Raw genomic sequence first — 18,577 nt, 5'->3', positions numbered from 1 at the left:
GCATTTCTGTAGGGAGCCCAAGGGACATGGTCCGGCCCCGTGGACGGTGCCCGCGGGGCTCCCTGGACAGGTGTGCAGTGTGGAGCCAGCATCCCACCACGGCTAACCGGTGCTGGGCCTGGTCCAGGTGTTTGCAAGGGTGATCTCACCTAGTCTTCACAATGACCTGTGAGTGTAGGTCCTATGGTTTGTATCCTTGCTTACAGAGGAGAAGACTGGGGACAGAGCAGTTAGGAAATGTCCCTGTGGTCACATGGCTAGGAGAGGCAGAGCTGGGATTTCTACCAGGCAGCCCAGCTCACAGCTGTGGCTCCAAACCAGGCCAGGACTAGGGGAGACAAGTAAGGTGCTCCCCTTGGGTGCCAAATTCGAGGGGGCACCCCAAACCTCAGTAATCAGCATAGATAACATTGTAATGCAATATCTAAAAAATAACAGTTAATCCAAATAATCCATGAGGAAGGAAATACAAAAGCTTTAAAAGACCGGATCTGCCCTTGCTCTTGCCCAGCCCGCCTCACTGCCCTCCGGACCCGACTCTGCCCAGCCCGCTCTCTGCTGCTCTCCACGGCGCAGCTCTGTGGAGTAAGCGGTTTGAAACCAGACGAAGCCCCCGCAAGCCCGCCGGGCTGCTCGCCGGCTGCTTGGCCTGCCACTTGCGCAGTTTCTGAGCCCCAATGTCCTCACAGGGCGGAGGGCAGGAATGGCAGTCCTCACGGGACAGCTCTGTGAGCGTGAAATGTGACCATGAGCATAAGACACTGGCATTGGCAACAGAGGCTGCTCCTGCCGCTGCTGTGTCCTGAGCCTCCAGGACCTGGAGGTCGAGGGTGTGGTCCTGGGTGGGCACTGTGTCTGCTCCCATCGTCCTCATCCCTGAGGGGTCTGCCTTGGGGCCACCAGCCACCTCTGGGCCGGCTGGAGGCAGCTGGCTCAGGGTCGGGCTGTGGCCCCCGGAAGTGAGAGGAGGAAGGTGCAGACCTAATGGGTATTCATTCCTTTTTCCTCTTCCCAGTTCGAAGTGGGCCCCTTTGGATGCATCCTGCTCACCCTGTCTGCCATCCTGTCCCGGTCCACTGAGCTGTGAGTATCTTCCTCCCTCACCTCCTGGGCGGCTTGTCTGTCTTATTCACTGCGCCTCCCCAGAGCACAGGGCGGTGCTTGGCGCATAGTGGGTGCTTCCTTTGTGAGCCTGGTTGGGAGGATGAATGAAGGCTGACGGAGGAGAGAGCAGTTGCATTCTACATGCATGTGTGTTCAGTGCTGCCTTCTTTTCGGTCTGCCTGCGTGTGCGGAGTAGTGAGGGTGACCTGAGAGTTCCCTGGGCACACTCGCACCACGTGGACTCCCCTGGGACATGTGCGGGGATGGACAATTGAGTGTGAGCCCTGGGAGGTGACCGAGGGCCCTCAGAGCTCAGGGAAAGGGGGACTCACCCTAGGCCAAGGCCATCTGCAGGCTGCAGGGCCCGGGTCTAGCCAGCGCTGAGATGACGGGGCGCACACGGGGGCCTGGCAGGCAGGGGGGCAGAAGGCTGGGTCCCGACTCCAGGCATCCTTATCCCCTGCAGCCTCCGAGCTGGCCTCCATCCACCTCATTCCTAGAGCTCTCTAGACTTCTCATCCATGCCCGTCCCTGGGCATATGCCACCAGGGAGAGTTGAGCTTCCTGGCACATTAATATCTTGTGGAGTACAATCGACTGCCACGTTCACTTCCAAGCAGAGAGCAGCCCTGAGGCGTGGAGACCTGGGGGAGTGCATTTCCACTTTGGGTTGCTTCGTGTGGGGAGGATTTGGGATTAACCCTAAGCAGCTGGGCCCGGGATGTGGGGCGGCTGAGTGTCACTGTGTGGTGCCCAGGCTGGGGAGGCCCAGGAAGAAGGAGACACTTGCTCCTGAGGTCGGGCCTGGGCCTGGGCCGGTCCACGCTCCCTGAGGCCTCGGTGCTGTTGGGAGGAGGGCGGAGGGCGCTGAGCCTGGTGCCGCCGGCCGCCTGCTGCTGCTGACCTTATTAACATGTGCGCTCAGCGTTTTCTAATGGCATTTTCTCCTAATCCTGCCATGATGATAGGGTTCATTCCTGGCCCGGCTCACGTGCATGGAGACCATGAGCTGCGCCGCCCCCTCCCCAGGCCTGGTCTGCTGATCCTGGGCTGACGGGGTGGGGGAGGGTGTCTCCGGCTGTGGTGAGAACCCAGCCCTCACTGACGGGAAGCTGAGCTTTCAGAGGGGCCAGGCCTGTGACGTCTGGCAGTGTGAGCCCCCCAGCCTCAGTTTCCCCACCTGTACAGCGGCCTCTTTAGCTCTGGGGGTCTAGGCCCTGGCTCCCAGCCTGGGAGCTGGCACCCTGTTTACACGCCTCCTGCAGGGAGCGGCTCTGGCATCTGTCCGGCTGCAGAGGCTCCAGGCCCGCCGTCCAGGCTGCTGTTCATTCACATTGTCCAGAGCTGGGCCACCGGGGCTGCTTTTGCCCCTCCTGCCCCTCCACCTGCGCCGGGCAGGCCGTGCACCTGTGGGCATCGGGCACGCGTGTGGGAAGGTGCCTCGCTGAGCCTGCAGAAGCTCATGCTGATGGGCCTGAAGTTACAACCCTACCGAACCCCTTCCTCTTCACTACAGGCACCCACACAGCAGACATGCACACGTATGCACACAGACAGACACACACACAGGCAGACACACGTGTGACCCAGCTGCAGTCCCCTCCGGTTCCAGAGCAGGGCAGAGAGCCTGTTACTGACAGTCCCCTCGCTTCATGGCCCCTGAGGACCCTCCTGGGCCCTGGAGGCCGGTGGTTTTGAGGTCTCCCAGGCACTTTGGCCAGCCCGGCCCCGCCTGCCAGGAGGACTGGCGTAGAGACCTGCTTTAGTGTGGGACTCAGCAGGAGCCGATCCGACGTGTCTGACTCCCACGGCCGCCCCTTCCCCTTTCCTAGGAAGACAGCACAGTGGACACGCCCTGGGCACTGGGCGCGATGGCACCCACATCGTGATGTTTCTCCCTCTGCTCTGACACCCACACGTGTAGCTTGTCATCCTCACAGCAACCCTGCTGGGCGCACTGCTGTGACGACTGTCCCCTCCCTGCCTTCAGGTGAAGAAGTGAGGCTTGGGAGGCCAGTGGCTCGCCCCAGTCACACAGCTCGACCAGGCAGCCTGACCCCACACAGGGCTCTTCGGTTTGCTGTTTTAGGGCCTGGACTTGGGAACAAAACAGGCTTGGTTTCAGGCCTGACTCTATAACCTCTGAACCCGAGTTTGTCTGTGAAAGGGGGTGATAATTCCTGCTTCCCAAGATTAAATGGAGAAGTAAATGTGTGCTTGGCATGGGTCCCGCTGGGTAGCAAGCCTGGATCACGGCCGCTGCCCTCTGACCCTGTCTCCGCTGTACCCAGATGCCCTGTCCCATCCTGTCCTTTCTTGCCCTCGGTCTTCTTGGTGCCTCGTGGTGGACACACGGCCACAGGGCTGTCCTGCGGTGGGTGATGGGTGCACAGCGGCTGTGGTCACCCTGCCAGGCCCTTTCTAGTGGCGTGGGGCTCCCTGGGCGCCGTGTGCTGTTCCTCAGATGGAGCCTGAGAGGGCGGCGGGAGGACCTGTCCCTGCCCTGGAGTGCGCCCCCAGAGGTGCTGCAGAGGACACCGACTCTCTCCTGTGTGTTTAAGTTCAAGATGCCTTTTAGTTCTAGCCAGTTTGGCTCAGTGGATAGAGCGCTGGCCCGTGGACTGAAGGGTCCCGGGTTCGATTCTAGTCAAGGGCATGTACCTCGGTTGCAGGCTTAATCGCCAGCCTGTCAGGGCCCATGCAGAAGGCAACCAACCCATGCGCCTCTCTCTCATTGATGCTTCTCCCTCTGTCTCTCCCATGTTACAGACAGTCCCCTCCCCTCCCCCCCTCCTCTCTAAAAATCAATGGGAAAGTGTCCTGAGTGAGGATTAACAACAAACAAACGGTGACTTTTCGTTAGGCTGCCTGGGAACATCAGGTGGGGCACGGGCGGGCCTTCTCCAGTCCAGACCAGGCTCCCTCCACCCCCCGGGCAGTCCCAGGATGTGCCTGACCCTTCATGACCCATGCCCCCCCCGCCCCCCCGGGGCTGCCAGAGACGGGGCTCCCTGCAGGGAAAGATGGACTGGCGGGGAGGCAGGAGCGGCCCCAGCAGCACACGCTGCCCAGAGCCTGTGAGGATCATGCTGAAGTTACTTAAAATAGCCCCACATTCCTGGCATTTCTGCGGGGTCTTCTGAAGAAGCTGTTCTCGCCTTCGCCTCTGGGGAGGGACTCCTGGAATGGCCCACGCCCCTCGCGGGCCGTCACGTGGCGTGCCCCACGGAGCCGCTGGTTCCCGGGCTCGGGAGGGATGCCAGGCCTGGCCCGGGGTTGGCAGTGGGGACGGTCCCGGGGCCGTGGAAACCCACACCACCTCGTCCTGCCGGCCGGGGGTGGCCTTCCTCTATAGACGTGTGGGCACCGGGGAGCGTCCCGGCACAGGCACCTCGCGGACGGAGCTGAGGGCTTGTCCGGGCAGCCCGGCGGGTGTGAGTCACACGGAAGGAGGTGCCCCTCACTGGCTGCGCTGCAGCTGCGGGGCCTGGACAGTGTGACCCCCATCTTCGCTCCGTTGCCCACGAGCCATGTGGCCGACCTCCCTGCGCCTTAGCTTTGCCATCGCTAACCGGAGGGGTTTGGACCAGTGCCCCTTAGTCTCTTTTTAGTGAAAAGAAATAGATTTTTTCTGAGGAAACCGTATCCTGAAGCTGAAGCTCACTGCACAAAGCAGATGAGGCAGAGCTGCCCGAGGACAGCGGGGGGGTGGTGGGGAGGAGACCCTGCAGCCCCGACCCCCACCCCCTACCCCCGCCCCCCTCCGGTGCCTCTTTGAGACCCTGCTGTGGAGAAGCCCCCACCACGGAAGCAGTTTGAACGCGGCTGGGCCAGGTGGTCGCCAAGGGCTTCCCGCTCTGGGGTCAGATTCAGCTGTGCCAGCGCCTTCGAGGCCCTTCCAGGGGCATCTGACTGCCGGGCAGTGGGCATCTCCTCGGAGCCCAGAGAGAGCCGAGTGGCTCAGGCCCCACGCTGCTCATCCAGGGAGAGGTGGAGCGTGGGGCCGGACACCCTCCCAGACCTGCACAGTCGCAGGGCGTGTGTGTGTGTGTGTGTGTGTGTGTGTGTGTGTGTGCGCGCGCACGCACATTTGCGGTGGTGTGTGCGTGGATGAGAGGTGGCGAGGCTGCCGGCTGGGTGTGAGGCCATACGTGTTGGTGGGTGTGTTTGAGATCGTGGGAAAGTGACTTGATTGTGTGTGCATGTATGTGTGTGAGTGTATATGTGTGAGTGTATGTGTGTGTACATGTGAGTTTGTGGACGTGTCTCTCCCCCTCCCCTCCACTCTCTCTAAAAATCAATGTGTGTGGGTATGTGTGTGTGAATGTATGTGAGTGTATGTGGCCACCTCTCCCTCCTAGCCAGGCTCTCAGACCCAGGCCTGAGGCCCGGGGCAGGCCTCACACCACAGCCAGCACCTCCTGCCCCTGGCTGTCCCCGACCCAGGCGTGCAGCCCGGCCCTTCATCTCAGTCAGAGGCTGCAGAGCAGGAGAAAGCTGGCCTTGGACTGTTGTTTATTCCGGGCCACGGGGAAGGCTTGCGCAGGTTTTATTTTTTCCACTTGATTTCAAGCCTCTACTTCCTTTCCTCCGATCTGAGTTGCTTGCAGAACATCTCAGCAGGCTCTCATGCTCCCCTCGCTCCCCGCTTTCCAAACTGCACCCTCTCCCACGCCCCAAGGGTGCTCGGGGCCCTGGGTCAGGGCCGCTCCCAGCCAGGCCTGCACAGTGCGGGCGCTCAGTGCCCCGGGAGTCAGGGGTGACGTGGCCTGGCAAGGGCAGGGGGCTTGGGCGGTGCCCGCCGGGTGGCGCAGGCCTGGCGGCGGGGGGCACAGCTTGTGAAGAGAACCTTTTCATGAAGCGGACCCTTGGCATTTGTTACAGCGGCAACTGGGCTGCCCAAGGCCATCCTGCGAGTCCCAAATAGAGGGTGGTTTGTCATGTGCGAAGCCGCTTTTGGACGCACCGCCGCAGGGAGGGCGAGGCCGCGTGTGCACCCGGGCGGCTCTGTGGCTCTGATTGTGCCCGAGAGGAAACACAGCAGCAGCAGCACAGTTTACTTCTTTGTGCAGACAGCCCTGACGTGAAAGCCGGCGGGAGTGGTGGTGCACGGGCAGCGACGGAGACTCAGTTCTCCGTGTCAGCAGCCAAGGGCGCTATTGACGGGCTCGAGTCAAAGGCTTCGGGCTTTCGGGAGGCTGGACCCAGGAACCCAGACAGCGTCTTTGGGACCTGATGTCCCTCCTTCTGTCCCTTTATCTTCTTTCCTGTCTCAGCGGTGTTCTCAGGGGCCCCTCCTGCCTGGTGGGGCCCCTTTTCTCCAGCCCCCTCTGCCTGTGGGACCCGTGCCCCATGCCTGATGCCTCACCTCGGCCAGGCCTGGGTCCCACCCCTCGTGGCATGTGAACACGGGCTGGGAAAGCCAGAGGGCTCCCACAGGGGCTGGGGAAGAGACACTGGCGGGTCGGGAATGGGAGTTTGGGCGGTACCAGCAGAGCAGAGGGAGTGTGGGGCTGGGCCCGGTTGGGCCCTGGAGGAGGCCCGCACCGGCTCCCAGGGGTGGCGGTGGTCTGCAGCGTCAGGCTCTGAGCAGGGGCTGTTCTTGCTGAGGATCCCAGGGTCTTGGTGGTCCCACATGTCTGCTGATGGGAGAGGATAGATAGGATGTGTGTCCGCTTTCTCCTCCACCCTCTCACACCCACTGACTTCCAGCCGGAATGACGAGGCCTCCGCCGGGTCCCCACCTAGAACACGAGAGATGGTTAGGGGCCCTCCTACCCCCCTGCCAAGGTCTTTGACTCCAGCTGGGAAACTTCCTCAATGAATTCCAAATCTGTCAACTCTATTCAAGTTAGGGTGGAGGCCATGATCACTTCCAGCAAATGTGTCTCAAAGACTGTGGTGGGCGGGAGATAGAACCAAACTGTGGTTCTATCAATAGCAGACGCCCCGAGACCCCACTTTCCTCCGCTGGCCCTCCTTCCTCCCGGGTCCCTTTCTGGGAGCCCCCGGCTCCTGAGCAGTGACGAGAGCTCCATTCTGTGGGTCTCTGGCTGGCTCCCTCTGGGGGTCCCTGTGAGGCCTCCTTGACCAGTGGTGGGCACGAGGAGGGGCCTTCACTGCCACCCCATAGCTTTTGGGGCTGTGGCAACCCCACTGGCCTAGCACCATTACCCCACTTCACAGATGTGGGGATCAAGGCTCGGAGGAGTTAGGAGCAGGTTGGCGGACCATCACTCAAGTCTCCTGGCTCCCTCCCTGTCTCAGCCCTGTGCCTGCATATCCCTCCCTGGGCTGGGGGAGGGGTGGCAGGTGCTGCTCGGCCGCGTCTGCCACTGAGAAGGAGAAATGGGAAACAGGAATCTCATTAGGCCCACTGGACCCGATGCTTGTCCCCATACCTCACTCTCCATTTAATCTCAGCCGACACGGTCTGGGCCCAAGCAAGGCTGTCCCAGGCTGCCAGGACGGCGAGCCACAGGCAGGGAGCGGCAGGTGGCGTGGCTGACGCATAAGTCTCCCACAGGTCCTGAGACCGAAGGCTGAGTGGGGGACCCACCCCCCTTGGCAACTAAGGGTGACCAAGCCTGGCACACACCAGGGTTAGTGGCAGAGCTGAGGGTGTCCCCCAATACTCAGTGCATCCAACACCCTTACCCACTCATCCCAGGGCCATGCCTCCTTGTTCCATGAGGGTTTGGGTGGCCAGACAGAGAGGACAGGCCTGGGGAGGAGGGGAGGTGAGAGCCCTCTGGGAGACTTCTGGCCCAGACCAGCCTCCGCTGCATGGTGCGAAGCTTCCTTCTCCTGCCTCTGCGCACCTCCCGGCTTCTGGAGGCTGTTCCACCGTGGCCTTCCCTGCAGCTTCTCCCAGGATGGGTGGGGCAGGCGCACAGGAGTGAGAGCCTGTCCGTGCACCTGAGGCTTAGGGCCCAGTTCTGGGCACCCAGGGGCCGATGAGACATGGTAACCCTGCCCTGTGTCCTGCTCCCAGAAGGGAAGGCAGAGGGAAGAGCAGCTTGGGGCTAGTCCTCGGAAGGGGACGTGACCGAGAGATGGGGCACGTGTGCTGGGGCGCGGAGGGCGTCCCCTTATGGGGGAGTGACGCTTCGCAGGGCCCTGAGGGGCGTGGGGAAGGTTTGGCCTGCAGTGGCGGAGGAGGCGGGGACCAGTGGTGGGGTTTGCAGGGAACAATTGTACGCGGTCTGGCTGGGGAGGGCGGTGCCGGCAGGTGGAGCATGGGCGGTGGGAGGAGGAAGGCCCCGGGAAGGGCTTGGGCATCTCCGCTTTCTCTTCCCTCCTCCACACACCTTGCCCTGCCTCTCCGGGCCTCCCAGCCCTTCCTCCCTCAGCCCCTCCTCCCAGCTCCCGTGGAGGTGCCTGCCGTCTGCCAGGCTTTTCTGTGGCTCCACCTTATTGCAGCAGCACTCTGAGGCGGTTGTATTTTCCATACACGTTTTTCCGTCAGGAGGGACAGCACTTCGCTGAAGGTCCCCGGCGCAGGTGGCAGCGGGCCTGACAGCCAGGCGCTCTGCCTCATCGCCCACTTCCGCAGCCTTTCTGGGAAAACTGTCGTATCCGCTCCACCTGGTCCCTTCTCCGATGCTCAGGGCGCCCCTGCGGCCGCGGAGGCCTCTGTTTACGCTGGGGCTTGGCCGTGATACGAAAGGTTGAGGTTGCAGGAATCGTGACCTCTCATTGTTTTTTGGTTGTTGTTATTATTGCTGTTATTGTAGGAAAAAGGAAGTGATAGTTACCATATGCCAAATGCTTTATGCAGTTCATCTCCCTCAGTTCTCACAGCAACCTGTACTAGAAGGAGACACCATCGGACCCATATTGCAAGCGGGGAAACTGAGGCTTGGAGAGGGGACAACTGGTGAGCAGCTGGATTTGAATCCAGGGCTCCCTGACTCCCACGCCCAGGCTCTCCTAGCGGTTCCACAGCTGCCGATGTCCTCAAAAGCCGCAGAAGTGCTGCCACGCGAAGGGGTGCTGTCTCCGGAGGTTGTTGTGGGGTGGGGAGTGCAATGGGCAGTGCAGTCTCTGGTGGGGGGGTCTGTTGGGAAGACAGGCAGGAGCTGGCCCTGAGGGATGTGGGGGTGCCTCCGGGGCCTGGTGCCCCAGAGCTCAGGTGGAGGGGAGGTAGTGGTCGGGTCCTCCCGGTTAATTACCGCCTATTTTAGGGAAGGCGTTTTAAATATCAGAGCCATGGACCAGGCACACTCGCTCACATCCCAGGAGGTCCCCACAGCTGAGAGAGGCGGGGACTTGCCTGAGGCCACTCAGCTAGTCCAAAGCCTGCCTTGTGGGCTTTGCTTTTTGGTGAATGGCTATGACTGTAGGCTGCAGCCACGTCTCTAGGCCACTTGGACAGAGTCATTGTTCAAATGAATTGCTCAGATTCATTCCTTCATTCAAACGTTCAGGCGCATGTGGGTTGGCTTTAGGGTGAGGGTTTCAGGGCTCCTGGCCGGCCTGACTGTCACGTGTTACAGGACACGGTAGACACTGTGATGTTGGCACTGGGGACACGGTCCTGACCCACTGACTCTGTGACAACAAGACCCAAGTCCCTTCTCCTTTCCGGGCCTCAGTTTTCCCACCAGTAACACAGTTGGTGGTCCTTGCCCCGCCCCCCCCCCCCCCCCCCCCAGGCCTTAGAGGGGACAGAGTACTGGGAAGGAAGGGTGAGACCGCAGATTCAGGGCTCAGGCGACCTGAGCCGCTCAGTGGCGGAGCCTCTGCCCTGAGACCTGGGCCGGAGGGTGGAGTCGAGAGGCAGCCGAGCACTGGGCCTGGCTCTTGGCGCTGGGTCTGGGCTGGCCTCCATCACAGGCCCGTTTTGTCCTTTCTCTGGGCAACGTTTTCCATCTGCGAATGTTCGCCTTGAGGGCTCTGCAGCCGCCACCCTTTGTGCTGCTTCTTGGTCAGCCGTGTCGGTGGGACCTGCTATGGGAGAAGCAGTCCTTGCTGGCACCTGGGCAGAGCTCCTGTTCCCCTCCTCGGTCAGTGGGCGAACTGGACACCCTGAGGCCAGGCCATTGCACTAGACCGGGCCCTGTGCTGGCCCTTTGTTCCAGAATCTGCGGAGGGCGAGGGCAGGATAGCCAGGCCACGCCCCTCCTCGTAAGTTTCCGTACCTGGGCGAGTCCACTCGGGCTCCCCTCGCTCTGCTCCTGCTCCTGGCATCCCTGGCTCCTGTCACCAGCCTGGTGTCCATGCAGAATTCTCCTGGGGCCCAGCGTCGCCCAGCCCCCCGACGGACAGCCTTCCCATTAGGGTGGAATAGTCGTCAGTCCCAGGAAGGCCTGTCTCAGCTTGTTGCTCAGAAGCACAGGGAGCGTAGGAAGCTCAGAGCTCAGGCAACTGCTCCAGTGATGCAGCCCTTGCTCCCAGGGCCGTGGAGACCCGGGGTTCACCAGAGGGAGGAAGCTGTCCGGGCCTCCGCACCGCCGTCGCCGGGGCAGCTGTGCTGGTGTTTTCTGCGTGGGGCTCCTGCACGTAGATTTCATGTGAAGAAAGGGCTCTGAGTCTGAGAAGCTGCCCGGGTCCTTGTATTCGTTTCACAGGTTGCCATAACAAAGCTCCACAGACCGGCGGCTCACACAGCTGAAGTTCGTCTCAGCTCTGGACGCTGCAGGTCCGAGATCAAGGCGTGGGTAGAGTTGGTTTCCTCTGAGGACGGCCACCTTCTCCCGTGTCCTCGCATGGTCTCTCCTCAGTGCACGCATCCCTGGTGTCCCTCTGTCTGTCCGGTCAGCCTGGATTAGGACCCAGCCTAACGGGCTCGCCTAACTTAATCCAAATACAGTCACATTCTAAGGTCCTGGGAGCTAGCGTCTCAAGCTATGAATCCTGGGGACACCTCTCGTCATGTGCAAGCCCCTCAAAAGGGGAGCCCGACGAGGAGAGGTTTGGCCCCACAGCAGGCTGGGGCCCGAGCTGAGGCCCGAGCTGAGGCCCGGTGCAGCCCTGCCGAGTGAGCCGCCTTCTCTCAAGGACTCCTTACACTCAGCCCTCCAGGGAATTCCCCCGGAGGGAGGTCTGGGCAGCGACATTTGCCAAAGTTGTAAATCTCTTAAGCCATAAGCTGCTCCTTGGCGTCCTGCGAGCGCCCTAATGTGAACTACAGATGTTCCTCCCTTTTAAGATCTGAGCCCACTTCTGAATTTCCCATCGTGTTTGCACCTAAGGATGCAATTACCGCTTCCTCCCATTGTCCTTTCTGCCTGTCCCTCCGCGCGCGGCTGACGCAGGCTCTCAGTCCCGCTGGGCGAACACGAGGCTGGGAGGTTGCAGAGATCGGCTGCCTCTGAACGCGGCTGGTGGCGCGGGGCCAGCGATGCTTATCGGTCCACCCGGCTCCTCCGAGGTTACTTTCTTCTCTTCACAAGGTGCCTGTGTACACCGGAGAACGTTCCCATCGTTCTCCCGCCCGAGCTCACCCCAGCGAGTGCGGCCCTCGGCCACCGTCCCCCCGGCCGGCTCCTTCCCAGGCCCTCCGGCGTTGCTGGTGGGCCAGCCTCCAGGCCCTTCCCCAGGCCTCTGGCCTCCGTGCCTCTCAGCCGGGACTCCAGTTCCGAGCCCAGCCGTCCGCCCTGTGGACCACAGGCTGCCCGTGTGGCCACGGTTACTAAGAACCAGAGCGCGTCTCCTGCAGAGGTCACGGAGCTCGGGTTTCCTGCTCCCCGGGAAGGGTCAGGGCCCAGGGTCCAGGGCGTGGGTTTTGTGTTTGTGGACTGATCTTAGGTTTAAAGCACAAAATTGAGACCAGGTTTCTCTTCGCTGCCACTGAAAGGAAAAACAAACAGGATTGCTGAGCCTTCCTGCCTCTGGGCCTCCTCTGTGCGCTCTGTGGCTGAGGGTGAAGGAGGCAGGCCAGGCCGGGCGGGCGCACGCTGGGTGGGCGGCAGCAGAGGGGCCAGGACCCCAGCCGCACATCGCCTCCCTGGTGTCGCCCCTCCGACGTCTATAAAACAGAAATTCTCACTTCCCCGGGGCTGGGGCTGGCACTGCTGTCCTCCGAGTGTGTTTGATAGGTGGTGGCTCCTTCTCTGTTCACCCGTCCCCGGCTTTCCTCAGCCACAGTGCCCGTCTCCCAGGGGGCCTGGGTGGGTGAGAGGAGTCAAGCCCCTTTGGGTTTGAGGCAGTCCTTCTGCGAGCCTCGGCTCCTCTCAGGGCTTAGGAGCAGGTGTGTGCTGGGCCCAGGACACGGTCTGTGCCCAGGTGGTGGCAGCTACTACTTCAGACCATCCCCCCACTTAACAGACTGACAGACGGAGGCTCGGAGATGGCAGAGGATGCCCGGTGCCCCCGTAGTGACAGCTGGGATGTGAATGCAGGGTGTTGGACTGCAAGCCCAGGGCCCTTCCTGCTGCGTTGGCAGGGGGCCTGGAGAGGCCAGAGGCAAGCTGTTGCTTAGAGTTTGGGGACTCGAGGAGACCTGGGCTCCAGCCCCAAGGGAGGTACGGAGCAGAGAGCCACAGCCCAGACCCCTGAATTCTGGGCCTCAGCCTGGAGCCCGAGGGAGCCCCGGCCACCAGCGAGGCTTGCCCAACAGCCCGAGTCAGGCAGAACATGCTAACACCACCTTTCTCGTGTCTTCCAGCGTCCGCCAGGACTTCGACGTCCCCACCAACCACCTGATAGGAGCGCACAACTACTGCACACAGGTCGGTGGGCGCGGGAGGGGCTGGGGCACTGCTGCCTCTCCCTCCCTCTTCTCTTCTTCCTGGGCCCTGCCAGCCCTCGGCCAGGAGCTGGTGGCACGGACGGGGCCCGGGCCAGTGTGGGAGGGCACAGCACTTTCTTTACAACAACCTCCCTCTGCATGTTCATTGCGGGCCCTTAAGGGGCCTCATGGGGGAGGGGACATGAGCACAGCTGTCTGTCTAGCTCCTCCCAGTCATGGTAGCACCAAGGAAAGGATCTGGTCAAGAGCCTGTCAGTGAGCGCCAGGGCAGGGAGCCACGGGCCACCTCTGCCTGCCTGTGCCTTTCTCTGAGGATGTGACTCAGGGTCCTCGTTGGTGGGATGAGCTGGGAGATGGTCACCCCCGAGACTCAGGGTCCTCGTTGGTGGGATGAGCTGGGGGATGGTCACCCCTGAGACTCAGGGTCCTCGTTGGTGGGATGAGCTGGGAGATGGTCACCCCCCGAGACTCAGGGTCCTCGTTGGTGGGATGAGCTGGGAGATGGTCACCCCTGAGACTCAGGGTCCTCGGTGGTGGGATGAGCTGGGAGATGGTCACCCCCCGAGACTCAGGGTCCTCGTTGGTGGGATGAGCTGGGAGATGGTCACCCCCTGAGATTCAGGGTCCTCGTTGGTGGGATGAGCTGGGGGATGGTCACCCCCTAATATTCATGGTGCTCTTTCGGGGAACGAGGTGCTTGCGCTGGACCAGTGCGCTTTAAAGCTGGATGCACACCTGAGCCCTCCAGGGTCACGTGGAGGAGCAGGCTCAGCTTCAGAGGCCTCGGCTGGGGCCCGAGCTTCTGAATCCTAACGGGCTCCGCAGGGAGGCGATGCCGCTGGTCCGCAGACCACACTGAGTAACGAGGGCCTGAGGGCCACTGTGCTTTGCCGCTGTGTGATCGTGGCCTGTGGCCCCTCCACCCCAGTTTCAAGGAGGGTTCCTGCGAGGAAGGCCTGAGACACCCCAGATGGGGAGCAGGAGCCTTTCCCCCTTAAAACCTGATGGGAAAAGTGGAACCGGCCTGGCAAAGGCAGGCCTTCTGAGCAGCCGCTGCCCCTGAGGGGCAGTCTCTTAGAGCTGCCATTTCCTCCTAGTTCCTCTCGTTTCCTGTGCGAGGACGCGGCGAGGCCCGATGCCTCCCTTGGCGGCCATCAGCAGCCTCCTTTACTGGCACTGGAGCAGGGGTCTCGGTGCTGACAGAGGGTTTATTATGGCACCGGCCGCTCCCACACTTAGGGGAAAACGCGGTGAACTCTGCCCTCCAGGGGAAGGGCTGCGAGGCCGTTCCCACGCACCACACTGGCGCCAGGCCTGGCAGGCGGTGGGCTAGATGGAGGGTCCTGCCCTCCAGGCGCTGGGTCTGGACTCGAGTGACTCATTGGTCAGCAGGCACTTAGCAGTTGCCTTCCTCTCGAACCTTCGGCCGGCCAGGTGGTACCTGAGGGTAGCAAGTAAGTGGAGAGGGAAGGGACCCTGGACAGGGAGCCAGACATGTGGGTGGAGTCCAGCTCTGTCCCTGACTGGCTTGTGGCTTGGGCAAATCCTTTCCCATCTGTGAGCCTCAGTTTCCCCATTCCTAACAGGAAGTTGGACCCCTAGACATTCTGCGTAAGGAAGGGCCCTTCCAGTCACCCCGAGGCACCGTCTCCTGGTCCTGGGGTCGGCAGGCTTGTTGGCCTGTCGGGTGTGGGCACCAGTCATGCAGCCACTGAACCCTGATCCCATGCAGCCGACAGGGGCAGAGACAGAGGCAGGGCCCACCTGCTGCCGCTGTCCTCGGCTCTCCTCCCCGCTTGCAGAGCCCACCGTCCCGGGGAGATCCATGAGGCCTGGGACGGGGTTACCGGTAGGGCCCCGTCCGCTTCCTGGCGTTGCTCATGTGCCCGGTTACGTAAATGCAATGAGCTCCTGTTATGTAAGATGTTATCATTGAGGGAAGTTGGGTGAAGGGTACACAGGAATTCTCTGTACTATTCTTATAACTGCTTTTGAGTCTAAAATTATTTCAACATAAAAGAGGTTATTTTAAAAATTACCCTCCTTCAAGACCCACCCAAATGTCACTTCTCCGGGCCCTGAGCATCATGTGGCCCGGTGCCTGCCTGGCCCTGGCACACAGTTCCCCGGCCCAGTCACATGGTGTGTTGTGCGGGCACACACCTGGAACCCCAGGGTGGACCCCAAGCCCAAGGTCAGGAGCCATTCTTCCCTCCAGCAGCGCCCCCGCCCCCGGCCTGTGCACGGCTGGTGCTGACAGATGCCCTTGGAGTAGAGGCTGCTGAGGCCTCCAGCGGCCTCCTTGGGAAGAGTCGGCAGCTTTCCCCGGGGCTTGTGGGATCCCTGAACTCAAAGCCCTGACTCCGGCCTCTCTCCCTCCTTGCTTTCCTTCCTTCTCCACCCTTTGCCTTGTTGCCAATCGCCCTTCTCTCATCAACAGGAACTTGTCAATCTGCTCCTGACCGGGAAAGCCGTGTCCAATGTTTTCAACGACGTGCTGGAGCTGGACTCTGGGAACGGGAACATCACGCTCCTCAAAGGCATTGCTGCCCGCAGCGACGTGGGCTTCCTGTCCCTCTTTGAGCACTACAACGCGTGCCAGGTACCAGGAGCCCCGCTCCCTGCCACCAGCGGGGAGGGTGGGGAGAACTGTGGGAACTGGGGTGCCATCGCCCTCACAGAGGGTTTGGGAAGAAGTGGGGCTTTGTGCCATCGGGTACTGGGCACTGGGTACTAGGCACTAGGTTCACACCCAGAGCCAGCCGGTCCGTGTTCTGGGAAAGGTTGTGGGAAAGGGGCCGCTAGGGGTGTATAGGGTGATTGTGGCTCAGAGTGGCTGCCACTGTCGTGTGTGTGTGTGTGTGTGTGTGTGTGTGTGTGTGTGTGTATGGGGGGGGGGAGGGACAGGGGACCTGAGGTTACAGGCCTTGTGTTAGTGTCCTGGTGGCTTAAACCAGCAGAAATGCCTTGACTCACAGTTCTGGACTCTCACAGCCGAAGTCCAAAGTCAAGGTGTGGCCAAGGTCCTGCTCCCTCTGAAACCCACAGGGAGAGTCCTTCCCGTCTCTTCTGGCTCTTGGTGCTTTCCAGCCGCCGGGGCGCTCCTCGGCTGAGTGCTGCCTCCGCCCAGTCTCTGCCCGCCGCCACGTGGCCGTCTTCTCCCTGTGCCTCCTCCTGTAAGGGTGTCAGTCACTCGGGGTTACAGGCCCACGCTGCTCCAGCACCTCACCTCCATGCCATATCTGCAACGGCCCTACCTCCAAACAAGGGCGGGTGCTGATGTCCTGGGAGACACTGGTGTGCTGCCCATTGCTATGGGCCATGCGGTGTGGCCCATCCCCGGGTCTCCCTGGGAACCCCCACCCCACGGTCAGCAGCAGACTGGGGGGTTCACAGACCTGCACAGGAAAGACTGGTAGTGGCTATTTCCAGAATGTTCTGGTGTCTGAGCGGAGCCCAGGAATGTGGCCACGTGGCCCGTGAGAAACACCAGGGCCCCGAGCGTCACGCCCTGGGTGGGCTCTGGAAGCGTGCAGCTCGAATTCCACGGGCCGAGAGGGGAACCTTGGCCGCACTTACGGAATCCTCTGGCTTACTTTCCGGGAGCCCTGGTTTCAGTCTTGTGCTGAGGGCGTTGGTCGAAAGTAAACTATTTCGCTTTGGTCTGCTGAGGGGCATGGATGAGGACGTCAGGGGCTTCCTCCCCTTGGAATAAGCTGCTGATTGAGGAAATCCAGGCCCTCGGAACTGCCTTACGACCCAGCCAGTCCACTCCGGGAATGTGTCCAAAGAAACCCGAAGCACTGGTTTGAAAGAAAATATGCACCCTTATGTCCATTGCAGCGTTATTCACAATAACCAAGATTTGGAAGCAGGCCAAGTGCCCATCAGAAGATGGGTGGGCAGAAAATCTGGTACATTTATGCAATGGAATACTACTCAGCCATAAAAAAGAAGGAAATCTTACCTTTTGTGATAGCAGGATGGACCTGGAGAGCATTATGCTGAGTGAAAATAAGCCAGCCAGAGAAAGACAATAGCATAGGGTTTCACTTACACGCGGAATCTAATGAACGAAATATACTAACAAACGAAATAGAAACAGACTTATAGATATAGAGAACAGACTGACAGCTGTCAGAGGGGAGGGGGGTGTGGGACTGGGTGAAAAGGTGAAGGAATTAAGCAAAAACACAAAAAACCCCAACTTACAGACATAGGGAAAGAGGGTAAAGGGGAGCATAAATGGTGATGGAAGGAGACTTGACTTGGGGTGTTGAATACACAATACAATATCTAGATAATGTATTAGAGAATTGTGTACCAGAAACGTATATAATTTTATTAACTAACTAGAGGCCCGATGTGGGGTCCGGTGGGCCTGCCCCGATGGGGGCCAATCGGGGCCAAGCAGTGGTGGGGAGGGGATGCGGGAGGTTGGCTGGCTGACACCACCACCAATTGGGGTGGGGGGGCCCGATAGGGGTGGGGCCAGCTGGGGGGAGGGGCCGTGGGAGGTTGGGGGGGCGGCGATTGGGGCCTGAATCGGGCCAGTTGGCAGCCGCAGTTCACATCATAGCAACCGGTCTTTCTGGTTGTTCTGGCTGTTCTCCCGTTATGGTCGCTGGGCTTTTATATATACAGATATCACATCAAATAAACTCAGTAGAAAGGGGGTGGAATGCAGACCCTTCAACGATCCGAATCCTTGAATTCACATAGACCCCGTCGGCTGTCGTGTGCTGGGCCGAAGGCTGGGCGTTCTAACCCTTACAGCAGGTGATGTCTGCCCTCTGCCTTGGGACTGCGGGGCCTCCATCAGCTCTGTGACCCCACGGCCTGGTCTTGCTCGTCTGATGTCCACCTCACTCCCCCCATCCCAGAGCCGGCGGTGAGGGTGGATGGCAGTGTAGGCTGCAGGTGGAAGGCCAGCTCCTCGTGGTGGCCGGGGTGAGGGGGCATGGACCGGCCAGGGACGGACAGCATGGGACAGGGCTTTTAACTTCAGTGCTCACCCCATCCCTGAAGGGGGGTTCCCTGCTGCCTTCACGGAGGCACCTGGGCAAAGACTGAGCTGGGCAGGGCAGTGATCTGCAGGCTCCAGCCTCCTCCACTTCCCCCAGCTCCCAGTTCCTCAAACCAGGAGCTGTCCTTCCCACCAGGAGGTCACGTGGCTCCTACCCTCAGTTGTTCTCAAGTCTGTGCACCTTCACCCCAGTCTGCGTCCCCCGCATCGCTGGCCTGGACACCTGTGTCCGCGCCGCTGGCCTTGGCCCCTGTCCTCACCCTCTGCTAATGCTGTCTCTTCAGTGAGGCCTGTTAGAGAGGAGGTCAGACCACACCACAGCGGCTGTCAGTCCTCTGAGACTGTCAGGGGCTGAACTGTGCCCCCCTCCCATTCCTGTGTTGAAGTCCTGGCCCCGATGCCTCAGAATCTGCCTGTTAGGAAACAAGGCCATTGAAGAGGTGATTTCGTTAAAGCGAGGCCGTAGGGTGGGCTCTAACCCAATCCGAGTGGTGTCCTTATCTCAGAAGAGGAGATCGGGACCCAGACACACAGAGGGAATAGCTCGTGGAGACGCAGGGAGATGCCTGCCACCCACACCAGGGAGAGGCCTCGGGAGGAGCCAGCCTGCTGACACCTTGACCTGGGACTGCAGCCTGCAGGACGGGGAAGTAGATGCTGTGGCTAAGCGCCGGGTCTGCGGAGCGTGTTACGGCAGCTGGAGCAGGCAGCCCCGCTCTGCGGGCCCAGAGCTTCCAGCGTGGAGGCCTGTG

At 61.0% G+C, this 18,577-nt stretch overlaps 1 protein-coding gene across 1 annotated transcript in view; it reads left to right on the top strand.

The window, feature by feature from the left end:
- The window catches only part of MINDY4 (MINDY lysine 48 deubiquitinase 4), a 90,352-nt gene that overhangs the window by 58,836 nt on the left and 12,939 nt on the right, over positions 1-18,577 (top strand). Inside the window, exons 13-15 of the mRNA XM_008147562.3 lie at positions 1,016-1,083; positions 12,716-12,779; positions 15,240-15,401. Of these exons, the coding sequence (XP_008145784.2) occupies positions 1,016-1,083; positions 12,716-12,779; positions 15,240-15,401 (294 nt within the window). The remainder of the gene's footprint in view (positions 1-1,015; positions 1,084-12,715; positions 12,780-15,239; positions 15,402-18,577) is intronic.

This window comes from Eptesicus fuscus, chromosome 14 (genome assembly GCF_027574615.1).
Source record: "Eptesicus fuscus isolate TK198812 chromosome 14, DD_ASM_mEF_20220401, whole genome shotgun sequence".
Taxonomy (NCBI): domain Eukaryota; kingdom Metazoa; phylum Chordata; class Mammalia; order Chiroptera; family Vespertilionidae; genus Eptesicus; species Eptesicus fuscus.
Note: the sequence above shows the minus strand (reverse complement) of the source record. Positions and strands in the feature narration are given on the sequence as shown.